The sequence below is a fragment of the Amphibalanus amphitrite genome, unplaced genomic scaffold (genome assembly GCF_019059575.1).
Source record: "Amphibalanus amphitrite isolate SeventyFive unplaced genomic scaffold, NRLGWU_Aamphi_draft 001770F_arrow, whole genome shotgun sequence".
In the NCBI taxonomy this organism is placed as follows: Eukaryota; Metazoa; Arthropoda; class Thecostraca; order Balanomorpha; family Balanidae; genus Amphibalanus; species Amphibalanus amphitrite.
Genome location: NW_024883263.1, coordinates 18,310 through 39,414, shown reverse-complemented (window position 1 = coordinate 39,414; position 21,105 = coordinate 18,310). Strand labels below are relative to the sequence as shown.

Below are 21,105 nucleotides of genomic sequence, written 5' to 3'. Positions count from 1 at the left end.
TCAAGGGATACAAATTATGTGTTTACTGTACAAATTATGTGTTGACATGCCAGAGTAGAATTTATTTGTTCTAGATTTTAGTCACATATCTTTTACCAAAAACACCCAAAGTAAAAATCATGGGATGGGACTGTTCCAACCACTACCCTCCAAGCTTAAATGCCAATCTAGCGAGCTTTCAGTTAAAACAAAAGGAAAAAAAGAATATCTATCTGGCGCGACCTGCAGTGGAGCAGCTGTTTAGCTGACGCCTCCCAAGTGGACACCGCTGCACGTGCCAGGACCGTGACCACAAAGGGTGCCACTGGCGACACCATGGGAGCGTCGTAGGTGTTACATTGACACTCTCCAAATGTCTCATTAAACACTACAGTGTTCGACAAAGAGGGGGGGGGGACGAAAGGTAAGGGCGCACTGTGGTACTCGCCATCGGACTGAATGGGTTTGTCTGGCACTGTGGCCTATGGGTCGAATCGGGTTAGATAGGGGATAAAATGGGGACCGGGACGGGTTTCTGATATACGTAGAAGTGAAACTGTATGACTGGAAATGTAAATGAATGGTCACCAAGACAAGACAGTAAAGCCGTGACTCCTAGATTAGACGGTGTTATCACGAAATGAGCGACAGAACATTCAAGAAAAGATTGCCGAACCGTTAGAAAGTATTGTTATAAGTCTTTGCCTCTTCATATTAAACTTTAATTGTAAACTAAAAATTTTCTCAACATGAAACCCATTTAAGCATTGCAGACCATTTTTTCAATAACCCATTTATTTTAGACGGCTTGCTGCTATGCACCCTGGCTTGAAACATCTGAGTAGGCAGATTATGATGCAGCCAGTCACTAATCCAGCTCAAACCGGGAAACACCCAATCCAAAATGCAGTATTTCCGTGCTGGAAACGGCGGCCGCTCCCGTTCTCCCGGTATTTTCTCTACCGCGGCGCTATAAGCGGTGGGCAGCCAGCGAGTGAAGCGATTTATCAGCCAGGGACTGCCATTTAGATTACGTGCTCTGCATGTTCGGCGCGCCACAAACGCGGCAGTCGCCCCACGAGCGCCGCGCGCCGCTCACCAGATGGTTTATGTCACTGGGACAGAAATTCACCAGTGGAGGCATGTGTAACGCGTGCTGGAGCGGCTGGGGCCGAATGTGACTCAAATACGGATAAATATCTAAATTTATAAACCTTGACCCGGCTATGGAATTACAATAGCTACATATTCAGATTTCAGTGCATCCAATCTTCCGGACCAATTTACGGGTTTCCACACACTAATGCATTGGTACTTAGGTATTGGTGGGCCGTAGCCTGTGAAGGATTATTTCCTGTACTGAGGGACAAATTTTGAAGAAAAAGATAACGTCTGCCGTCTCCGGCATTAAGATCAACGAAAAAAGTGGGACACGGCTGAATTTCATGGACGAGGGTTGCGAAACAGAATCAACCAAACTACAGCGATAAATTCCACTGCACAAAAACGTTCAGTAAACCGCCGCCATTTACTTGCGCTGACATCCTACGATCTTTTCTATTTCTCAAACCGTCTTCCAGACTCGGTTCGTCTGGCGATGGTAGGTCTGTCGATCCAGTTTTATGACGCCAGCCGGCCGCTGCCAGCCGCGGCCTGCAGACGGACAACACTGGTACGTGCATTCACTGATCAATAGCAGCGCCACAGAGCCGGTGACGTCACTGGTCGCCGGTGAACTGCTGACGTCACTGGGACGGCGCCCCGGGAGCCGGCAGGGGCTCACCGCGGGGAAGTCGTCCCTGGTAATGTCGCACGGCCGTCTGGAGGCGTGAAAAGGTCGCCCGACGGAGGCGGCAGTCGGCCTGCGGCCAGGTTGCAGCCGCGAAGAATGTGGCAGAATAGCTGGGCGGATGTTTAAAGGGCAGCAAAGGATGTGTTCTAAATCGGACAGGGACATTTGGGTGCCTCTGTCAGAGGGAGGGGGAGGAGGTGGGGCAAGGGTATTATGGAATCACATTTTATCCAAAGCATATAATTTGTTGCAGCTGAAGTGCTTTGTTCTTCCAAGTTACTGGGAAAAGTTCGCGTAGCAACCGCGCTCCAACACATATTAAAAGGAGAAATGCTAATCACATTCCCCACATTTCCAATAATTGAAGGAGGTACGGGATCACGACCTTAATGGGACCATGCGGAAAAATAATAAGCATTGATCAGGGCCGGTTTCTACCACAGCGCGTAATTCCTAGCCTGTTTCACCCTCGGGGTCCAGCATGCGTCTATTTTCGGCAGCTCGCTGAGATCAATTTGTTCATTAATTATCTCATCTTTGGCATGCTTAAGGTCAGCGAGTTTATAACTCAGCAGCATCGATTTGGCTGCATCTGGTGGTGCCTGCAATCTAGCACTCTAATAACGTCAGGTGGGACGCGTGTTTGACGCCAGTGGATCAGCTGAACCACTCTGATAATGACCTTCGACGACCGGCGATCTATACTACACATAGTTCATGGACTGAGAGCTCTCGAACGATGCATACGATAAGACACGGCCATCAGTCTGCGCCTCATTTGTAGAAGACATCCAGAGGGAAGCGCACAAGCAAATCCTGATCTGTACGCAGCCAAGATATTTGGTGACTTGATTTATTCAGTTATGAATATGTCGTTACTTGTTACGAAGTAGACGTAGCCTTAACTTAAAAAGACCTATGAGCAATCATAACACATTACAACTTAAAGGGACTATCCCACCTTTAACATGGGGTTTGGGTTGAGATAGCCAAGTTTGCGGCGAGGTTCAGAAACCACTATCTATCTAGGTTGCAACCCCCGCGGCCTCTTGGTGTTGAAGAAATTCGTTCCCTTCATTTGAAAATGGGCCTTGTGCAAGGCCCTATCTTCAACATGGAGCGACCGTTAGTGTGACGTCACCTCGTTTAGTCATTCTGATTTAAATGGGTTTGTTCGTTGAAAAATCGCTTAAACCTTGGTCTGAACTTTGTTGTGGTGCCTACAGGGTAAAAAGAATCAGCTTTATGACAGTAATGTGGCCTGGGGAAGGAGGTAATTTTGGGCTGTGACGTCACATATTTGAAAGTTTGTGTTTGGAATATGGGAAGCCTAAGATGTTAAATGAAAAATAAATGCCAGAACCGTGTTCCTGGTCATTCAATCTATAAAGTCGGGCACAATTTAACTGGTTTTAACAACATTTTAGAAGGTGGGATAGTCCCTTTAACAACAAGGAACGAAGAGTACACCAGAATAAGATCTGATCTAAATAATATAGCTCGATATTCATGACGCAAATAAAACTATTATGAAGAAAACACCAACATTAAAACTACATGTTGATACAAATTTATCGTCACACGTGCCAATGCGCTTGATCGACAGGGATATTTCGTTCAAGACCCAGCGCTATCAGACATTTGTAACTCTGATGTAAACTGAATTCATCAGAAAATCCAAACAAATGGCCCGATATCCTTTACAGAGAGACGGAGAACGATGTCAGTAAAGCGTGATATATTTTTGGCTCGTCAAATAGATCCAGCCGGTTGCCAATCGAGGAAAGGGGTTTGCTCGAGCAGTGAACACTTTGCCTCATTGATTGGTGCAGAGTTACGTCAAAACAATGAGCACGGCACCCCAGCATGGTCGGGTGAAAGTGGTAGGTGTCAAGCATGGAACGGAACGATGAAATACTTTGTTCTGATTGCTACAAAAATACTTAAAAGACAACTAGCTGGATTACGTGCGTATTCATTGAATATCTATTATGAAATATACACAAAACATCAGGTATCGTACCAGTTATAGGCAATGGCCTTATTGTTACCGGACTCATAGGCCCAAATTTGTTTCGACAAAGTCGATCGCAAGAAATCAGGTGCCGCCCTCAGACGTTGTTTACGAGTATGTCACGTTGTTCACTACTTCCCAGCATTGTTGTCGTTTTCCTTTGTCGCATGTGCCGAACTTCGATCTTTGGCAGAGCGAACATGATCGAAATAATTAAGCTATGCAATAACCGTGTAACGATTTCGTTAGGGTGAACGATTTCATTGGGATGACAATATTAGCTGTTGAGCAATATCAGTTTATGTGAAATATTTTGATAGGACATTGGTAAGTGGACCATCGAATCCTTTGTGCATGACCACACTTGTAAATAAGCGAAGTCTAGATGGCATATGCCTCTTGTTAGCGGCAAAACGTTGGAGTGCTTGCCAAAATAAATGCGTCTTTGGCTGATCAAATAATTAATCAGAATATGCAGGTAATCGGCATGACCTGACTTCCGTTTGACTCCAGCAATTTAACCATTTCAGTTATCCAGACTAAAGAGCAGGAAAAAATCAAAAATAAGGTTTCCCTCGCGTACTCTACACATTCCTCCTTCCTTCGCCGCGCACATCGCCGCATAGCACGCGATCAATACACTCGGTACGGCGCCGCCAGTGATATTGGGTCGCGCTGGTATGCAAGCCTAATCCGCACTGTTTATATTCGTTCTGCGCCGTGCCCGCTAGATTCCAAGGCAACCAAGTAGCCCATCGGGTAAACAAATACGCCGACCGCGGCTCCGAAATAGCCCAGTCTCAGGACGGGACGGGCAGCGCCGCGGTGGCGCTCGGAAGTCATCAGTATGACTTCATCGTGCGTGTGAACGACGCCCTGGCTCCCCGCGAGGGACGACGGGTTGTTAACACGCTTCCAGGGATCACCGGCCGGTATAATGGGCCGCCTGTAGCTCGACACGGTCGGCCGCGGCCCCTGGCGCCGGTCCGACCAGCCGGGAGGGTCAGAGGGGTCCCGGGGTGCCGAGGAGGGCGCCGAGAGGCCGGCGGCGCCGGACTGACCTGGTCTCGGCGGTCGGCAGCAGGGCTAGCGCGGCCTCCATCCTGACATGGCACTCCCGTCGGCCGTCTCGACACTGAGCCGGCTCGGAGGAGCTGAGCTCCAGCAGTCGATCGTCGGGCGACGGTCCGCCGGCCGCGGCTGAGGCTGCCATCTGGCGGATGGTGGTAAACTGCGAGTGTCCGCGCCGGCCGCAGCGGGTGGCAGGGTGCCACCGGTACCTCTCCGGCGCCCTCTGGGACGGCCGAACTGTTCTCCGAACACCACCGGAGCTGCACCGCTAGAGGTGGCGGCAGCAGACGAGCCTGACTTGAGCAGAGGGCGGGAGAGCTTTAGTCGCGGCAGCGTGGCTCGCTGCGCATCGAATGAGCTCAGAACCGCCAGCATTGAAACGGGGCCAGGGAAACAGAAAGCAAAAATGGAAACGGTTTTACCTACCTACGAGCAAGGTGGACTCAATTCTCGTTATTACTACAAGACTGGCAAAGTAAATGGCACACCGTTCCGTGCTTCTATCCTCAGGATACTGAAATCCTTCTCCTCCACGCCGCAACCCCCTCCGGACTGGACAGGCAGTTCTTTATCTCATGCGGGCTGCTCCCTTGGAGCGGCACCGCTGCTCCCGAGGGAGCGCACCCCGTAGCCGGGTGCAGTGAGTGCCTTGGGGCTGGGTGGCCTGTCCTCTGGACGGGCTCAGTCCCGGCGACTCACTAGGGTGCCTGCCCAGACCAATGTCTCCCCCTATATCCTATCATCCTCCCGGCTCTGAAATGGTCTCATTGGACCGAAAGGGCCTAACCCAACAAAACAAAAACAAACAAAGTAAATGGCTTAGGATGGCCGCACCGCATATCACGTTCTCATAAATAAATAATAGGTATCCTTGGTCCGTACATGTTCACTCGCTCTCGCACATACCACACGTAAATAAATACACACCGCACACCATAGCTAGCAGCTAAAGAAACCAATCATTCCTAAGGATCGGAGATCTAATAGCGGGGTATGTAAATACCAGCCGACCTCATCGAAGTCAGTTAAACTGGTCTGGCTTCACCACACACCACAGGTTGTGGCAGGTTTGAGGAATTTTGGGGCAGAAGCAAGGAAATCTGGGGCAGAAGTTGAAAGCTTGTCACAGCATTGATTCGTTTCGCTTCTAATACTTATTAAATGATGCACTTCATCATTATATCATTTTCATCATATTCATGAGGGGCCCTCATGAAAAGAATTGGGTTGCCCAGGTCTCGGCATTCCGCTTGGGGCAATGTTTTGACTGTCCCAAACATCTTGTCACGGATTGAGCTCCCTGCCACACTTTGAAGACTGGGAAATTGGTGCTGGAATGGAAACACTATCAGATTCATGACAATTTTTCCAATACCACAGGTATTTGTTATTCAAATAGCATTTGTCTCAACTTAGTCTATCACTATTCATATAAACCTGGAAATAGTCTAGCTTTTAATATCACATGCCAAAATACATGTATATATATATATATATATATATATATATATATATATATATATATATATATATATATATATATATATATATATATACCTATCTATCAGATGAATCAGAATTGGAATATTTTAAGATATAGATAACATAAATCATTAAAACAGGCAATTCCAAAAGCGTAAACACGACATACATAACCAAAGCAAGGATCATTGTATATTTAAATTGTAACATGCGCGCCGTTTATGGCGACAAAACCCGCTTCCATATCTTATGACCTTGAAGTCTAGTGATGTGTCAACATTGTCGCTAGACATTAACCGATTGATAATTTATGATAATCGATAATTTTTTTACGCGATTCACGTGATGATAGCTTGCCAGGTGAATTCTAAAATTTCGTTTTATCCAGGGAAAAAATCATGGGCCGATCTGAGAAAACTTTTTGAAGGTGGCAGTCTTCCTTTAAGTGTTTTAAAACAAGGCAAAGAACTTTGAAAGAGCGACACCAAAACACGAATTTTCTAATTGGATAATGACACTGTCGCTCGATGATTAGTATTCAAAACAATATTTACGGCGTTCAGTGTTTAAGTGTTCTGTTGTGTTCTCTTCTTGTTTTGAAATAATCGGGAACGAGCCATGATTATATACGTTGTAGACGTTCCCTCAATAACTACTGGGCTATATCGGCTTAATGATGTCTTATCACTAACCGCGACTGAAGCACTGGTGTCATTATCACCACGTCGCACATAAAAGTCGAGTTTCTGTGTGTGCGATCCCACTCGATCGCTGCAGTCCACCGGATCCGATCCTGTGTTCGTTCAACCCCGAACGATGAAGCCGGGGGCGGCGACACTCGTGCTGAGACTGGTGTGGTTGCTGGTGGGCACGATTTGTCAGTGGAGCAGTGCTAGCCTCACCGGCGGTACAGGGCTCTCACTCAACATCTCCGTGCCCCGGTTCGGCCACTGGGCAGTGGATGAACAGCATGTGCTCGCAGAGAAGACATCTACGCAAGAGTGTGAGTGGCCACAGTCGTCTGTCCTTTTTGCTCGCCTTGGGTTTCCAAAATGCTTCTTTATTTGCTTATTTCTCAAATGTGACCAACATGCATGGGCCCAAGCGAAATAAAAAACTCACACAGCAAAGTTCACCAACATATTTCAAATTCTATTGCTTATAAGTCAATCGACGGGCTAAATCATAGTAAAGCAAATAACTAATAGGACAGTTCAACATGATTTCTGTCGCTAAGGTAGGCTACAAACATTCATAAATGTGCCACAGCTTTACGCATCCAGTACCCACCTACATATTTATGCGCGTGTAACACGTTTGTTCAACAGGTGCCTGCTTCAACGGTTGTCTGGCCAGTCCGGCATGCTGGTCTGCGGTTTTTACACCGTCTGCGAGCAAATGTCAGCATCTTTCCAGCTTCCTGAACACAAACACGTCCATTACTAAAGCTGATGGCCTAAAGACAGACAGCGATGTCGTGCAGATCGGAATAAATCGACTCCGTAAGTATGTTCGCAAGAATTTCATAAAATGCAAACCGCCGATAAATGGGTAGATAGACCAGATGCACTTGCTGTTTGCTATTCAACACAATAGGCTCCAATAGACTTCCCATAGACCGAATTCCTTGTTTTCGGATCGTATTCCGTGTTGCTTGCACGTTCATTTGCATCGTTAAATAAAGACTTGACATCTGTGATAGACACGAAACGTATTATATTGTATTTGATTGCATTTTTGTTTAATGTTACAACCCAATTAACTTTATCCAGGAATAAATGTAAGCGAAATACAAACACCAGTGGTATGTGGTGTACAAAAGAACGCAACGCTTATCATATTATAGAACGATGCTAATTTGAACAAAAACGTTTGCATGAATGGACCTCTCCCCAAAATAGCTTGTTTGCCATCGGTTTGCCTATCTCATACATCTTTAAAGTTGCCGAAAAGCTTACGTTTTCTTGAATAATTATATATTCTCAAATCTCACAGTACATGCTAAAAGCAATGAGCCCTTATGCTACTCCGACATCTAATTTGTATTTGAGAGATGCACAAAGCCCCACACAGACATCCATCGGTGCTATCGACCAGAGCCCACCAGGTGACACCCAGCTGTGCCGTGTCCCTCTGCTTCCAGCGGTGGCCGAGACCCTCTGTTCGAACTGCTCAGACAGAATCGGGACTCTCAAAGGAGAGGCGCATCTGTGCCTGGTCGGCTTCACCGTCAGCACGGACGGGTGCCTGGTCCTGCCGACAGCCGGCGGGTTCGTGGCCCGCTCCGCGGACCTGCTCCGCTGGTATCACGGTCTCTGGGTGGGCACCTCGGACGTAATGGACGTCACCCTTCCCTGCGAAAAGCGCTGTCTCATGACCGCCGCCTGCCTGGCGTACGTCATCGAGCCCGGGCGTCATCCGGACGAGGTGAGATGCCGGCTGATGACGCCCTCCGATGACGTGGTTACGACCACCCCAGCTCCGCAGGGCACCGTGTACGAGTTTGCCTTCAGGGACCCGCTGCCTATACCAGGCGTGAACTACGAGCTCACCCAGTACATCCTGATTTCGTCTGAGTCCAAAACCAGAGCGGCCAAGTGCGCCGAGCTGGGAGGCATTCTTCTGCCGCAGTCAACGACTGATATCGCCCATAATTTCGCGCACTCAATTGGCGCCAACTCGCTGTGGGCTGCGTATGTTGGCGCCAACGATGGCCTCACGAAGGGCACCTACATCGGCTCGAACGGCGAGGTGTGGCACAGCGCAGAGCTTCGATTGATGTCACTGCACATGAGTGCCGCACGCTGCGTCGCCTTCGAGATGGCGTCGAGCAGCTTCGTCAGGGTTCCGTGCAACCTTCGCCTGGAGGCTATCTGCGAGGTGGTGGGACCTGTGGCCCACATCACCAGCATGGAGTTCTCCGATGTTTCTGCTGCGACGACGATGGGCGTCACGACAGACAGCCCAGACACATCAGCCTCGGCGGACAGCGAGCTCAAGAGGAGCGACGGCAACAATGCCGTTTTGTTTTTCGACAGAACCACCCAACACACCCAACAACCAACCAGCCACCCAACCCAACACAGTGCCACGTCTGCGTCCACAGCCAGTCCCTCGTTTTTCGGAGGCGTGAACTTATTGCATTCTTTTTCGGAAATCCCTCTGCATAACCATAAAAGCCTCCCCGATACCACTCCCGAATCTGATGCCTTTTCAGACGCCCGCACCTCGACAGGTATAGCCTACGGAGAGACTGAGAGCCCTCTGTTTATCACTAGCACGTCGTCGTCGCCGCTGTCGGGCTCAGAACCGCTCGTCGTGCACGTCCTACTGAGACTGGCAGGCCTGCATCAAGTGCACGGCCTATGGCTCCTGGCACCCATCTCTAACGCCACCCGTCTGCGCGCCAGCGTGCTTCCCCAACGTCACGGCTCCCTGGACCAGCTGGCTACCGCCGCTGGCGAGGGAGACGCCCGACCCTGCCTCGACAGGAGCATGCCCGTGTTTGCTGTCGACTTCGGCGGCCTGTTGCGCTGCTCGGAGCCCGCAGTTGGCCACCACGTGCTGCTGGAGCTGGAGTTGGACAGCATAACGATCAGCCTGATGCCCCAGAACAAAACAGTATCCGTGATGGGTGTGAAGCTAGGGGACTAGCGAGTAGAAGCTGAGAACGGATGACGCTGAAGATGACTAAAGCGAAGACAACTGATGGCTAGAAGGAGACGAATCAGAAAAAAGAAGGAAAAAAGACGAAGAAGAAAAAGAAGAACAAGAAAAAGAAGAAGAAAAAAAGCAGAAGAAGAAGAAGAAAAATAAGAAGAAGAAGAAGAAGAAGAAGAAGAAGAAGAAGAAGAAGAAGAAGAAGATGAAGAAGAAGAAGAAGAAGAAGAAGAAGAAGAAGAAGATGAAGAAGAAGAAGAAGTAGAAGAAGAAGAAGAAGAAGAAGAAGAAGAAGAAGAAGAAGAAGAAAAAGAAGAAGAGAGCAATAATAACAACTGAGTAAAACACCAACAATTAGGGAGAAATAAAAAGGGTAAGTAATACCAGATTCATTACTAACTGCCTCAATAGCCTGAAGCTTCGTTAGAAGCGTTGAAACTGCCCCAAACCCCCATAAAAGCTGTTAGTCACATGGCCAATAGCTTCTACCTCTCATCAGGTATGGTGCTGCTTGCGATACAACGCCATAAAATTTCACAGATGAGCAGTAGCACAATTGCCTAAAATTAGTCGTCAATCTTTTTTTTTGTGTTACATTGCTCGAAAGTAGCTATCTCGCTAGACGTTATCGACTATTTTTCACTCCTTATGGTGCAACACATTTCTTTGCTTATTGTCTAGTACCCAAATTAATTTTGGTTCCAATTCCCAACCAGTGCTAACGATTAATTTAACTTTTGCTGATGAACTTACCGTGTCTCTATGTGTCAGTGACGTCGTGTCATAATTTTCAGTGTCATTAGTGTCACCCAATGACAATCACGAATATGTATTCACTAGCATTCTGGGTCAGTTTATGTCGCACAGTCTCGGTGTCAAGAGTGTCATTCATTTTAAGTGTCAAACATGTCACTTAATGTCATTCTTTGACACTTATAGATCGGTGTCATGTGTGTCAGTGTCAGCCGGTTTCCGTCGGCCCCTCTGGCTCCGTGCCAGTCTGTGTCAGTTGCTGTCAGTCAGTGTCACGAGTGTCAGCTTCCGCGTCATGCAGTTCCTCTCCGTGTCAGAGGCTTCAACTGTCAGTCACTGTCGTTCAATGATTCTGCCCGCATTTCGTTGTGGCTCGAGCATGCCAACGGAGGCTAAAGAGCCTGGAGTCTGGACACCGCGGTGACGTGATCTAATGCATGCTGGGCCGAAGTATGACTTACCTAATTGTACGTTTGACTATCGCTCACTGCTAGTTATCAAAAAGTGTTTTTAGGTAGGTAATTTTCATTCGCTTTTTTGTCGACCGCACGCATATTCCTGTTTGTCGCAAGCGTTTTGCAAAAATTATCTGGAGTTATCTACGTTGTATAATGAATAAGTTGTGACGGATAACAATGATTGTAAGACTGATGTCAATATTTATCTCCAAGTGTTGATTTTGTTTTGATGATGTGGTAAATACATATTAATCGGCATCATCGTTTTATGAATAAGACCATCGTGAGCGCTTATAACAGCTTGAAGCATTTCAAAGTACCGAGAACAAGAGCGTAAAACATTGTCTATGTTATCAGGCAGTTTCTCACGTCTTTCCTATGCAGTCGATCGGCATTTCCTGCTGGGAGTGTGCCTCCCACCACCTGCAGTGATGGGGGGTCAGTGCGGCTCAGAATGGGTACTGGCTGCCGTGCCAGGGGCGGTATTTGGGTCGGTCGGCCGCGCGCGGAGGACTGGGGAAGCGGACCCGACATTCCCCCTGCCCGGCGGCCTGCGGTGCGCCCCTCACCCTCCCCCGGTACCGACCGGCGGCCGACGGCTGGCCAGCGGCCAAAATCAGATCGGCGACGGCCGAAATCGCCGCGACGTGCTGACATCGGCCCACCTAATGGTGTGTTCAGAGCGGCGCGACACCCGCGGCTTCAGCCGACCGCAGGTGGCTCATGAGGAACACAGACAGCTCGGCTTCCAGCGGAGTTTATAGAAGGAATCCCCGCGTCAACATTTATCAACCAGCATCAGGGTAGCGACAAATTCTGTCAGGATAGAAGCTTGTAAATTACATAAAGCATGCTATCGGTGAATGTTGTTCCTCAAGAAAACATCAGATGACCATCAGAAATCGCAAAAAAGGTTAAATACATTTTCTACAGAATGCAGGAGAACTAAGAGATAATTTTAAACATTTGAAAATATATTTAACGAATTACGAATATGTTTCATTTCTGGTTTTAGCAAAACAGGAATTAGCCACCAAGAGAATTGATAATGCGCGAATGCGCTGTTGGCATTAACAATAACTCAAATGTCCTAAAAATGCGCACAGAGTAGCCATTTCACACCATATCACAGCTTGAGGCCAGTCACGCACCACGCAAAAGCTCGCTGCTCGTATGTGCACCTTACTTGATAATCTTATCATCCTGCAGTAATGGTAAGCTGTCTGCGTGTAAGCGTTTTTAACCCTAGAACGCCTAGGGGGGGGGGTTGTATCACCCCCCCTGAGGTTTTTTCGAAGTGCACGCTAAACGGCTTGTCGTAGCGGGCTGAAATTTTCAATACCCTCTGGGGCAACCTTTGCGCATCTTTTGCCGAAAAAAATTGATCGGGTCATGTCAGGTCACGGAGTTATGACGTCATAAGAGGTACAGCCTCCGGCCGACAGTTACCAAACGTGTGCGCCGAATCCCTAGGTTTTCTGCCGGTGATACCCACATTGTTTGATGGATCATGATGAAACTTCCCATGCATGTTGGGGCAAGCATTGGCTATCGTGTGGTGCAAGAAAATTGACCGGGTCAGGTCAGGTCACGGAGCTATGACGTCACAAGAGGAACAGCGTCCGGTACTATTTTTGAAAAGCGCCCGAACCACTATTTTGCTAATTCTTGTCACCTCAATGGGAATATGCAGCAATATTAGCTTCTATAGGGAGCAAATGGACCTCCCAAATCCAAAAATACAATCAGATTTCAAAAATTTAAATTTTGATTTTTCGAATTTCTGCCGCCGACTGTGACCTTGCCGACTTCCGGCGCTCCCAACGCGCCATTTTTAGAGCTAGGGAAACGAAATGCATACCAAACGATAGAGAATTGATCAAGGAATACGATAGTGAAGGTTTCAAGTCGATATCTCCCACCGTTTTGCCGCAATCGCCGCGGAAAGTTGAAAAAGTTTGATTTTTTCGGAAAATTTGACTTTTGACCGGTCATAAGTAGGTCAAATGTTGACCTAGGACCAAAAAATATACCACCAATCGCGAGATCTCGTTGAGAGCAATCCGTTGTTTTTTCCGCTAAGCTCTACGACCTTCCGTTTCGAAACGCCAGGGGGGGTCGTAACAACCCCCCCCCCCCTGGTCGTTCGTGTTATGAGAAATGGCCTGGTCGTGCGAGGGTTAACAGTACATCAATGTACTCGGAAGAATTACGAATAAGTTGAGTTGAGTAGGTTAGAGTTGAGTAAAATAAGGATAAGACTTCAATTCGTAGAAGAATGCTTAGCAGACTTGGGAGACCTTAGAGCTCACCGTTTAAACTTTTTTATGATAGCGAATAATGCACAAAAGTCGACTCATGATAAATAAGTCTGAAAACATTTTATGGGACTCACTGTATCTAAATGAGGAAAATATTCCTCTGTTGGCAAATTTATGCTTTTACAACCTACCCTTTCATCATGTTTAAAGCGTCTTCTCCATTGCAGCGGAACGATTGCCGTATTGGCGTAAAACCTTATATTTGATGATATGCTAATTGCTAATATAAGAACCACCAGCATTTCTTCATAGTTTCTGTAATTATTGTAATCTTGTCCCAGCACCCTCTTCTCCGTTATCATTCAAAAGCAAACTTCCGTTACTGTAACACCACCAGCAACATCAACTATTGATCACCGTAATATCATTACCATAACATCATCATCGGAACAGCGTCAACCCCAACCCATGTTTCCGTCACCGTCAACCCTAGCACGACGTCACCGTCACGGCGTTGCCGCCACCACTGTCAACGTCACGTCATCGTCGCGGCGTCACTTCGCCATCGCGCCACCACCTTCTACAATCACGTCATCCCCACCTTCACCGCTACCCCCCATCACGGCGTCATCACGGCATCACTCGCCCTACATCGCGACGTCAGTCCACCGTTACCGTCACTCGCCTCTCCCATCACCTCCGCCACGGCATTGCCCTCAACCCACCACCACCCTAACCGTCACCCCACCGACGTCACTACCGTCGCCACCGACGCGACGTCACGTCAGCGCCGTCGGCCGGGGCGGCACGGTCAGTTCGTCGCTGGTGGTCGTGGCGGCAGGACCGGCGGCCAACTCACTCACCTCGCCTCACCCACCCAACATGGCCGACAAGGACGGTACGTGACCACGGCGGAACGGTTTACGTGTTTGTTGATTTGTTTGCTAGTTTGTTCATTTACTTGCTTGTTGGTTTGCTTGTTGGGGCTTCAGTGCATGCCGACTGCATCGGTCGTTTAGCACTCAATGGTGGAAAGCGAATGGAAAGGTCGATAACGGCTTTTGTGTTACATCTTACTGCGTTTATACTTTCTGTCGGCACCTTCTTTTAAACCTGTCATATGTTTATTAAGCCTATCCTTGCGATATGTCATGCTAAAATGAGACGATTCCTGAAATGAAATGAAACGCGACTTACCGCAGGAAAATGCGTACTGTACACTGCCCATTCTTGAAAATGTCCTTTCAGCTAAAATACGACTGAACAGTGAACACATAGCCCAGCCCAATGCGTACGATCTGCAGTCATTCTGCCTCAGCAGAAACTGTTTTTCTTCGGAGTCACCTACTTGGACATATTTCGGTTCGTTATAGCATCATGTAACTCTGTTTTCGTTTTTTCCCTCGGCCCGGGGGTTACGTTCTCAGGTGGATGAACTGTGGATCCTACATCGATCCACATATTTCTTGTAACATGTTGGTCTCGTTAATTTCCTCTTCTGAAAGCTCTAAAAAAAACCGGCACACCTTAGCAATTATATAGTATAAACGTACCTTGTCATTTGAACTCCGGTGATGATCACTAATATTGCATGCATCTAAAATGAGTCATCGTTTCGTCAAACGCTCGGCACTGGATCAAAGTTTACACGACCAGTCGCGAAGAGGACGGCACTGTTCCATTTCTGTCAGGCTGTCCGATCTCCAGCCAACCCTTTGGCCGTAAGCACAGACGGACCATTGTCCGTCCATCCGGCTCCGCTGTCCCGTCCCCAGATGTCGAGAGGAACGGATTGGCATCTGAGGGTGCGGAGAAACGCTGGACTGTTCACTTGCACGGCTGAGAAATGATTCCACATCCGGCGTAGAGAATCTGGCTGGAAACCTCACTGACTGCCAACAAATTCACTAATTGCGGTTGGGACTTGGGCTTAACCTAATGATGTTTGGCAGCCTGCTATTTCTGGCTCTAGGTAAATCTTACTGAAAATTGAGGTAACTGGCCGGGGAAGTCAGCATAAATCATACGATGTCAACGAAGCTGGTAGATATATAGCACGTACCAACTGCATGCTATAGTAAGCATAAGCATAGCTAAAGCTCTCACTCTTAATATTTACTATCCTGCATAGTGCATATAGTAGTTACTGTCGCAATGTGATTGCTTCTTTTTCTCATGGCATCTCCCTTACGGGAAATATACGAAATCTTGGTAACTTCAGATCTACTGGATTGGCCGATTAGTCAGAGCCCTCGCTTAGCAGAACTTATATTGATGCCACGATCTTTATGATAGGCGACTTCAGCTGACGCCGCAAACCCGTTTCGTGTTCACAGAGAAGAAAAAGAAGAAGAAGAGCAAGAAGAAGGAAGTAGTTGAGGAGGCGCCCGCGCCGGAGCCCGAGCCTGCCGCCCCCGCCCCCGAGCCCGCCGAGGAGGAATGGCCGCCGAAAATCTCCGATGGTAAGCAAACGACTTATCAATTCAAAAATCTTATCTATAAACAATTAGGTTTTCATCAAATGTCTTTGCGACATACGCTGCTATATCACATGTGTTGACATTAAAAAACATTTGGTAACTTTTTTTTCAAATATGATTTAAGCTTAAAATTTCAAAAATCGTTGCAATTTATTAATCATTGATTATCTTATCCTCTGTCAGAGCCGGCGGCACCCGCGGAGGGCGAGGCGCCCGCTCCCGCTGAGGGCGAGCAGGCCCCCGTCGAGGGTGGCGAGGGTGTCCCTCTGGAAGAGGACCAGCTCGAGCCCATGCCTATCGAGAAGAAAAAGTCACCCTACCCCGTCTTCTGGAACCGGCCCAAGGCCAAGATGTACGGCATGAACTTCGACTACGGCGAGAATTACTACCGCAGCATGGTCAACTACCTGGATCACAAGACCCGATGTGAGTACCTAAGGACCTACCGTGATCACGGTGGCTCTGCATGAATCGTGAATTTTATGTCACTCGGCCAGGAAGTCGTTAACCGTCGTCACTTTGAAGCTATGTACTAGGATATGGCATTGGAGAGCATTAATTTTCAGAATTATCATAAATATCATTGGCATTTAAAAAGTGGAGTTGATAGGCATTGGATTGCTTGGAGTTCCACCAGCACAGGAAATTCAATTACGTAGCTCTAACTTGAGCCAACTTGTAAACGGCTTATTCGTCACGCATGTCCCCCATTGGCCGTCTTCCCGGTCCCAAGTTGTGTGTAGCTGGCAGTAACGTAACCGTCACTTAGACGTCACCGACTCGAGGGACAAATTAAAGCTGTTGAAGTTGATAAAGGATGATGAGGGCTCTTACGAACAAGGCCAAATGACACAACAAAAATAGTCCTCTATTCAGCGCCCAGCCAACCCAAACATATTAAAGTTAACCCTCAAGACACTAGCGTGGCACTGTGCCTATCATGCACTTCATTTCCGCTTATACCTCAAGCAAATGAGGTGAGTGGTGACTGACGCTGGCGCAATAAACAAATGACATCACGGATCGATTACTTATTCCTTTGATAAGCCATAATTTCCTTAACAGCATTTGTTGTCATTGATGTCACGATTAATAATTTGTAAGTGTCTCCGTATATTTCAGGAAGATTAACAAAGGTGAGGTAAAAAATCAGACATTCATGATTCAGCTGCTTATTATCTTGAAGTCATCAACACTCAATAAGCCCACCCATTGCAGCGAGATCTCCTCTTAAATTTTCTTCTTTCAAATATGAAGTTCCTTGGTGGTGCGTGCAAGTGTCAGGATTCTATATGCTTAAATGTTTTTTATGCTTGACGTCAATTTATTATTCAATGACCATAGGTCGCAAAAAATTATCTCTTACAGGTAGTAACTGTTTTATTCCAACCAGATTCAATAAATTGGTGATTTAATGCGACCCGGCAATGACAAACAATTAGCCCTAGACCTGTCTACGGTTTGGTGTGCCCAGTTTGTTGTCACCACCCAAAACTGAGAAACTGCAGCATCCGGGCCTCGTTTCATAAAGCGAGTCCGTAACTTACGAGTTACGGCGGTTTTTGGTCTTGTATTGCAAGTGCATGCAAAGCGATGATGTTAGTTTGAATCGTTGAATTTATTTATCTTGCGAGCAAGAACAGAAGGGAGAAGGGGAAATAAATTTATCGCTTTACATGCACTTGCAATAATAGACCAAAAACCGGCGTAAGTTACGGACTCGCTTTATGAAACGAGGCCCAGGAGGCACTATGGTTGTCACGACGGATTCCAGGGCTTCCACGCCGCGGCGCCACTGGAGTGGTAGGCTGACCCGCAGCGCACGGCTGCCGCGCGGGACAGTCTACCCACGCAGGCAGTGAACAGCCGCCGATCGACAGGCGGTTGGAGAGGTCGTTCATTGCATTGATTGGTTTGGGCGGCAGGACTCAAACAGCTAGGATAAGTAATTGCCATGAGATTGGCAAAGGAGATCAGTGATTATATCCATGTCCATTTTCGGCGGAAGGCATAATTGCTTGATGTAATTTACCTGCGCGCGCTACCATTCTACTCATATCGCCGCTCGACTGACTGCGTCAATGGCACGAACATCGAACATGATTGGTATTTGTCGGTCCCAAGGCGGGAGAGGGAGGGGCAATCGCCTCTCTAGTCTCTGGATAATGACGCTCGCTTTTTATGATCTGAACCTCTTGACGGCTGAACAAAAATGAGCGCACATATATGAATCGTTCTATTACATTGCAATAATGTAATAGAATGCATAAGTCACAATAATTATTGTGACTTATGCATCGCTCAAGTTCCCGTGTCACAAATGTCTCATGGCATCGAAAAATATTCCTCCGGCGCCGCTGAGAATAAATATCATTAGTGGTAGAGCTACCCGCCCATCAACTGCCAAATAAACACTGCATAATAGAACATAATGCAGCTTGTTACAACACTTCCCTGTTGGGGAAAAGGGGTTGCAGTTTTGCCTACCAAGCATCTTTTGTAGAAACCGGGACTCTCCTACTACCGCCGCCACCACCTCCGCTGAGTGGTGGAGTCGGTGGTTCGGCAGCGGTTTGGTGCCGTTGGTGCGGCGGCGGTGCCGGCAGGACAGGGGTCCGGGTGACACCGATGCCATGTCTGACAGCTGGGTCGTCGCCTGACCAGCGGCACTATATATAGTGGTCGGCGACCGGCCACCGTCCGCTACCGTCACCTCAGCGTGCTGAATAACTCGAATTGTTGGCCGCCGACGTTGGCAGTCGGGCGCACGGCGAGGACCGCCGGCCAGCCCCAGTCCCAGCTAACGCAATCCGCGCAGAACGAGGAACGGCCGGAGAGAGAGAGAGAGAGAGGGCGGGGGGGGAGAGAGGGGAGAGAGAAGTCTCCTCGGTCAGCGTCAGTTCGGACGGCGCGAGCCAGAGCAGCCGCCAAGAGCATGAGAGAGTGGTCGAAGAAGGACGCCTCGATCTTGGCTCTCCGCTGCTCTCCGGGGTGATATTTTCAGACCAGCAGACAGCTGCATTAAAATAGGTAACACTGACCTACGCCATATGACGACGGATATTCTTTCATGGAGACAGTACACATGCTGTTACTCGGTGAAAAATATATTGGCAAACATTCCATTGCTCTTACAATGTAACGTTTCCCGGCAGCTTGCCAATGCCTTGCTCAAAAACGTGGAATAAACACTATGATTTCCGGGATAAATAAACGTTCCACTTAAGATCGTTTTAGCCCTCGCCCGTATTGGTGGCGGACCCTTGCCGTTTCGCCCCTGATCGAGCTAGAGCTTTGCGGAAAAAACGAGCGTGTTGCCCGTGACGAGAGGAGGCCGATGACACCCAATTTTAAGGTTCAGTTCATTGGTTGACCTTCCAGGTCAGGTCAATGACCCAAAAGTCGGGAAAATCGGGACCTGTTGGAAAGTCGTTTAGTGCGGCTGCTATGAGGATTTTCGGTGTGCTGATCAGGAATGTCATGGCAGTTTTGATCACAGACGATGTCTTCATGCATTTAGGCCAGGTCGGGTCAGGTCAGGTCAGGCCAACCAGTAGTGGTCCCGCCGGGTTTTCGTAGTAGGTGTCAACCGCTTCTGACAGCTTCATAATAATTTACAAAGGCACCAAAACTACATTGTAAATGTTCAAATGGTTGCTAAATTCGAATTCAGCTCCAAAAACTAGCCTGGGAATATGAAAAAGTGAACCGAGGTCACAAAAGGTCAATGACTTGACCTGACCGTCAGATGACCTTAACAACCAATCTAATGCATGGGAGGAACATCATATCACATGTCTGAGCGCTTGAAACCACGAAAAGACTGCAAACGCGCGGCTAATGCGAGCCGACATACGCCGAATCGCGATTCCGGCCAAACATGGTCTCGGAAAGTAGGTCATTAGTCAAAGGTCATTTGGGTCAGGGTCATGAAATTTTCCCGGTAGGTGTAAAATGAACGCGAGGGTTTTGAAAGTGTTGTTGCAATCGGCCGCTTTTTACGTGAGTTATTCGCGAAAAACCGAGGGGGGGGAGTCCGTTCGACCCCCCTCCCCCCTATACGGGAGAGGGTTAAAATAGATCGACTTTTAATTCCTGGATCATAAACAACTTAAAACATACCTCAACATAATGCTATAACCTCAGACACCAAACATCGCGTGCCAATCTTGAAGCAGCATTGAGTAAAAAAACCCAAATATGCATTTTCAGCGTGCCCATTCGACGAATTTTAAGTCATTGCTGATTTTATATCTAAGACTCCTGAAAAGGCTTCAGCATGACCATGTACTGCCCTGTGCCGTTTCAGTGGGCGGCGCCGCGGCGCCCCGCGCCGAGTCGTGGGCGGAGCGGGCTCACAAGTCCGCCAGCTCGCGCTACAGCAAACAGGAGGCCGACCTCAGCGAACTGCTCAACACCGTGCGGTCAAACATCCGGGGCTACGACATGCACCACAAGGAGTACACCACGCGCGTACAGAGCGCCTACGGCCCCAAGGCGTACTGAGCTCTGACCGGGGTCTCGCAGCGCGGCGGCGCGGCGCTCCGGGTCACGGCGGGCCCGGCGCCGCCCAGCGGCAGCACCCAGAGATTGTAGTGTGGTGGCGTGCCGATAGGCGGCGCGGGCGACCGAGCGAGGCCAGCCGCTGCCGCTGCCGCGCCCGTGCCAAGTGATTCAGGCGAGACGGGAGCTGTCACCGTCCCCTGTGTCGTCTGCCATTTGTTGTCTGCTGCCAAAAGGTGGAACGTGTCCGCCTTTGACTGTAATACTGCCACCATCGATAGCGTTTTCGGGCTCGCGGTCCGATGATGCTCCTTAAGACATCTCCAGGCAGCACCTGCCTACATATTGGGGTTAACTGTGGTGCCATCGCCAATGATCATCAGAAAAAAAACGTTAAAACGGGAACGATGTTAAATTGCAATTGCGGCTACAAAGGACTACATCCATGTCTTTAGTTGTATACCAGTCAGTCTCGTTTGAATAATAAGCACATATTTGCGCTGCGTCAGACTGTGCCAAAATACAACTTTCTGGGAGCGCGTTTATATTCGATAGCTCACTAGCTCAGATTCCCGTCTCGAGAGGCATCGAGCACATGGATATGACATTAGATAGTTCTAGGAACGTATATTTGACGTCATATACCATTCGA

The 21,105-nt window shown here is 48.2% G+C and overlaps 2 protein-coding genes across 2 annotated transcripts in view; one reads left to right on the top strand and one right to left on the bottom strand.

The window, feature by feature from the left end:
* LOC122375081 (potassium voltage-gated channel protein Shab-like) overlaps positions 1 to 4,929 on the bottom strand; it is a 69,281-nt gene extending 64,352 nt beyond the window's left edge. Inside the window, exon 1 of the mRNA XM_043354251.1 lies at positions 4,847 to 4,929. The gene's annotated coding sequence lies outside the window, so the exon portion shown is untranslated. The remainder of the gene's footprint in view (positions 1 to 4,846) is intronic.
* Positions 4,930 to 14,264: 9,335 nt separating this feature from the next.
* On the top strand, positions 14,265 to 20,998 carry LOC122375080 (flightin-like). The gene is made up of 4 exons (XM_043354248.1): positions 14,265 to 14,368; positions 15,807 to 15,932; positions 16,134 to 16,376; positions 20,260 to 20,998. Exons 1-4 carry the CDS (start codon positions 14,353 to 14,355, stop codon positions 20,454 to 20,456), a joined length of 582 nt encoding a protein of 193 aa, XP_043210183.1. The 5' UTR covers positions 14,265 to 14,352; the 3' UTR covers positions 20,457 to 20,998.
* The last annotated feature ends 107 nt before the right edge of the window (positions 20,999 to 21,105 follow it).

Coding starts and splice junctions, on each gene's coding strand:
- LOC122375080 (XM_043354248.1), top strand. Junction 15,933..16,133: donor GCCGCCGAAAATCTCCGATG/GTAAGCAAACGA, acceptor ATCCTCTGTCAG/AGCCGGCGGCACCCGCGGAG. Junction 16,377..20,259: donor CCTGGATCACAAGACCCGAT/GTGAGTACCTAA, acceptor GTGCCGTTTCAG/TGGGCGGCGCCGCGGCGCCC.